The sequence below is a fragment of the Mandrillus leucophaeus genome, unplaced genomic scaffold (genome assembly GCF_000951045.1).
Source record: "Mandrillus leucophaeus isolate KB7577 unplaced genomic scaffold, Mleu.le_1.0 Scaffold520, whole genome shotgun sequence".
In the NCBI taxonomy this organism is placed as follows: Eukaryota; Metazoa; Chordata; class Mammalia; order Primates; family Cercopithecidae; genus Mandrillus; species Mandrillus leucophaeus.
The window spans coordinates 638,284-640,762 of record NW_012105587.1 but is presented as its reverse complement, the minus strand read 5'-3'; the positions used below and the strand labels follow the sequence as shown (position 1 = coordinate 640,762).

At 38.3% G+C, this 2,479-nt stretch overlaps 1 protein-coding gene across 1 annotated transcript in view; it reads right to left on the bottom strand.

Annotated features, from left to right (window-relative positions):
- The window catches only part of ABCC4 (ATP-binding cassette, sub-family C (CFTR/MRP), member 4), a 321,328-nt gene that overhangs the window by 16,265 nt on the left and 302,584 nt on the right, over nt 1-2,479 (bottom strand). The window contains exon 30 of the mRNA XM_011996653.1: nt 317-451. Within this exon, the coding sequence (XP_011852043.1) occupies nt 317-451 (135 nt within the window). The remainder of the gene's footprint in view (nt 1-316; nt 452-2,479) is intronic.

Here is a 2,479-nt window from a genome sequence, read left to right as displayed (position 1 = left end):
CCTTTTTCTATGAGAATCTGAACCCATAGAGTCTACATGTGTAAAAAGTCTGGTCTAACACCTTTCTGCTTGGGCACACGGCACGCACACGTATGTGCACACACTTGACCCCCCAACCCCTACCCGCTTCTGCCGACTCTTTGCAGACCTGACTTCAACCCGGGACGTGCCATTAAGGCCCAGTCGTGAAGCTTTGTCTCTGCAGGCTTATAATTGAAAAGGGTACACAGTGCTTGTTACCATACCCACGGTGCCAAATTGTGCGGAAGGAGCTGCTGAGACAAACTTTAATTACAACTCCCTGGAGCACGCTCACCTGTTTTGCTGTTTCAGTGAGGGCCGCGGCTTCTGCCTTGCCCAGTTGTTGCACCATCTTGTAAAATAGGCTCTCTTTATTTTGTAGCAAAACATATGGCTCATCATATTCTTTCAGTCTTCCTGAATCTAAAACCTGTTAATCAGCAGAAAGAAACCCATTGAAACACGATGTTTTGCAGTAACATATTATAACAGAGACAATATTTCCGAAAGGGGCAGGAGAGGGAGAGAATCTGTTTGGGTGGTAGGCCTGGATGGTGTTTAAATGGTTTGATTACCCTGTTTTACCACGCAAAGAAAGGCCTAACCTGACCTTTTATTACTATAATGTTATAGGAAAGGAAGAAAATGAAAGTTCTAGACTATTATTCTGGGCACTCAGCAGTCCTGTGGCATTTTACATTCTGCCAAAGGCATTTTGGGTTCTTATCATTACTTAGTGCTTTTAACTCTCAGACTCTCAGCATTGAAGGGTATTTATACATATGATCAGAGTTGGGAAACTTCTTGATTTAAGAAAGTCAAATTCAGTTTATCTAAAAGGTAGGGTAATGTCATAAAAAACAGATGGGAAAGACCCGACAGTAAATTAATTGCTGAGCCAGTTTCATAGACTCTAAGCAATATTTGGAAAAGAGGTAAATGCTTCTGGAATTTCTTTAAGGTTCTAGAACATGTCAGCTGCTAAGAGGGGCTAAACTCTGGATGGTGAGGTTAAGGTGCATTCTGAAATCGGCTCTGGGTGTACTTTATTATTCCGAGAGAAAAGCTGGCCAAAAAAGCTGTTACCTAAGCAGCTTTAGCATAATTGCTCTCTGCACAGAAGAAATCTCTAGAAATCCACTTTTCTCTTTGGATAAGACTAAAGAAGCGATTAAGAAATTGAGCTCCAAATTCCTGTGATCACAGCCCACATGACACATGAGGCAGCCCAATCTGCATTGCTGAGGGCGGAATATCTGTTTTCCCAATCACCTTTCTTTGCTTCTTTCTCTTTCTTTAGCTGCTTGCCTTTTAGCTGCTTTATTGCTCATTAATATGTCCACTGGAAATTGAAAGAGGGAGGAAGGGGCTCTTAACTCTGCATTTCTACTTATTAGTGGCTTTGGTTAATGGTTTCAGAGGGAAGAAAGAGTCTGAACAATTGGCCCAAATGTCGTACCTAAGAAAACAGTTCTGATGTTAAGTGGCACTTAGTTCTTCATTTAGGCCACATTTAGAGTAAATTTATCTTAAGAGAATATGCTGAACCTCCAAGCAGGACACAGGATGTTTTTCTACATGTAGACATTGCAGTTAATTCCGTCCCATGGTATTTAATCGGACACATTTATTAAGCCTCATAAAGGGCATTTTCCTGTTAATCTTTTGTTTACTACTGTGAATCACTGCTAAGGGCAGCTTTCTCAAAAGAGTTCGAGAATAATTGAATCTGTCACATCCACATAATAATTAAAATGTCCTATAATTTGGCATGCCAATTTAGATACCCCAAATGTGTAATTTTCCTTAAGCATAGCATTACAGAGCATAACCACTCCTCCTGATGATGAAGGAAAAAATCTGCAATTTAAAAATACAGGTCTCTCTAACACTAAAGACTAAATAGATAAGTGAATCAAATTACTTTCTAAAGTGATGAAGTTTTAGTCTGCAAAAGCAACAAGTAAACTGTTAAAAATTATTCCCACAGAGTTGATAGCGAGTGAGTTCTCTGTAAAGACTCTACATAATGTTTAATGGAAAGAAAGTCCTACTACTATTTGGTCCTTGTCCAAATTCCTACTAAATTTATTCACATTTGAGTGACTAGTAAATCTTTCCAGATTCCCTCTCATTGTCTGAAAACACATGAATGCCACCGAGACCAGGAGTTCTCAAAACTGACCAGAATCTAAAAAGGCAGAGCCAGGAAAAAGCATGATTATTATTAGAGTAATAATAAAAATGACAAAGATCATTTTGGTCAAAATACTTTAAGCCTTATAAATATCAACAACTTAGCAATGGCATTTTATTTGTTAGGAGAGTTTTTGAGTTTGGGGGTGATAGAACCACGACCTTAATAATTTATTAGAACTTAAAATTTTAACTTCTATAAGGTTTCACACTTAAAAAATATAAAATAAAACCGACCTCTTTAATACTTTTTTGATATTCA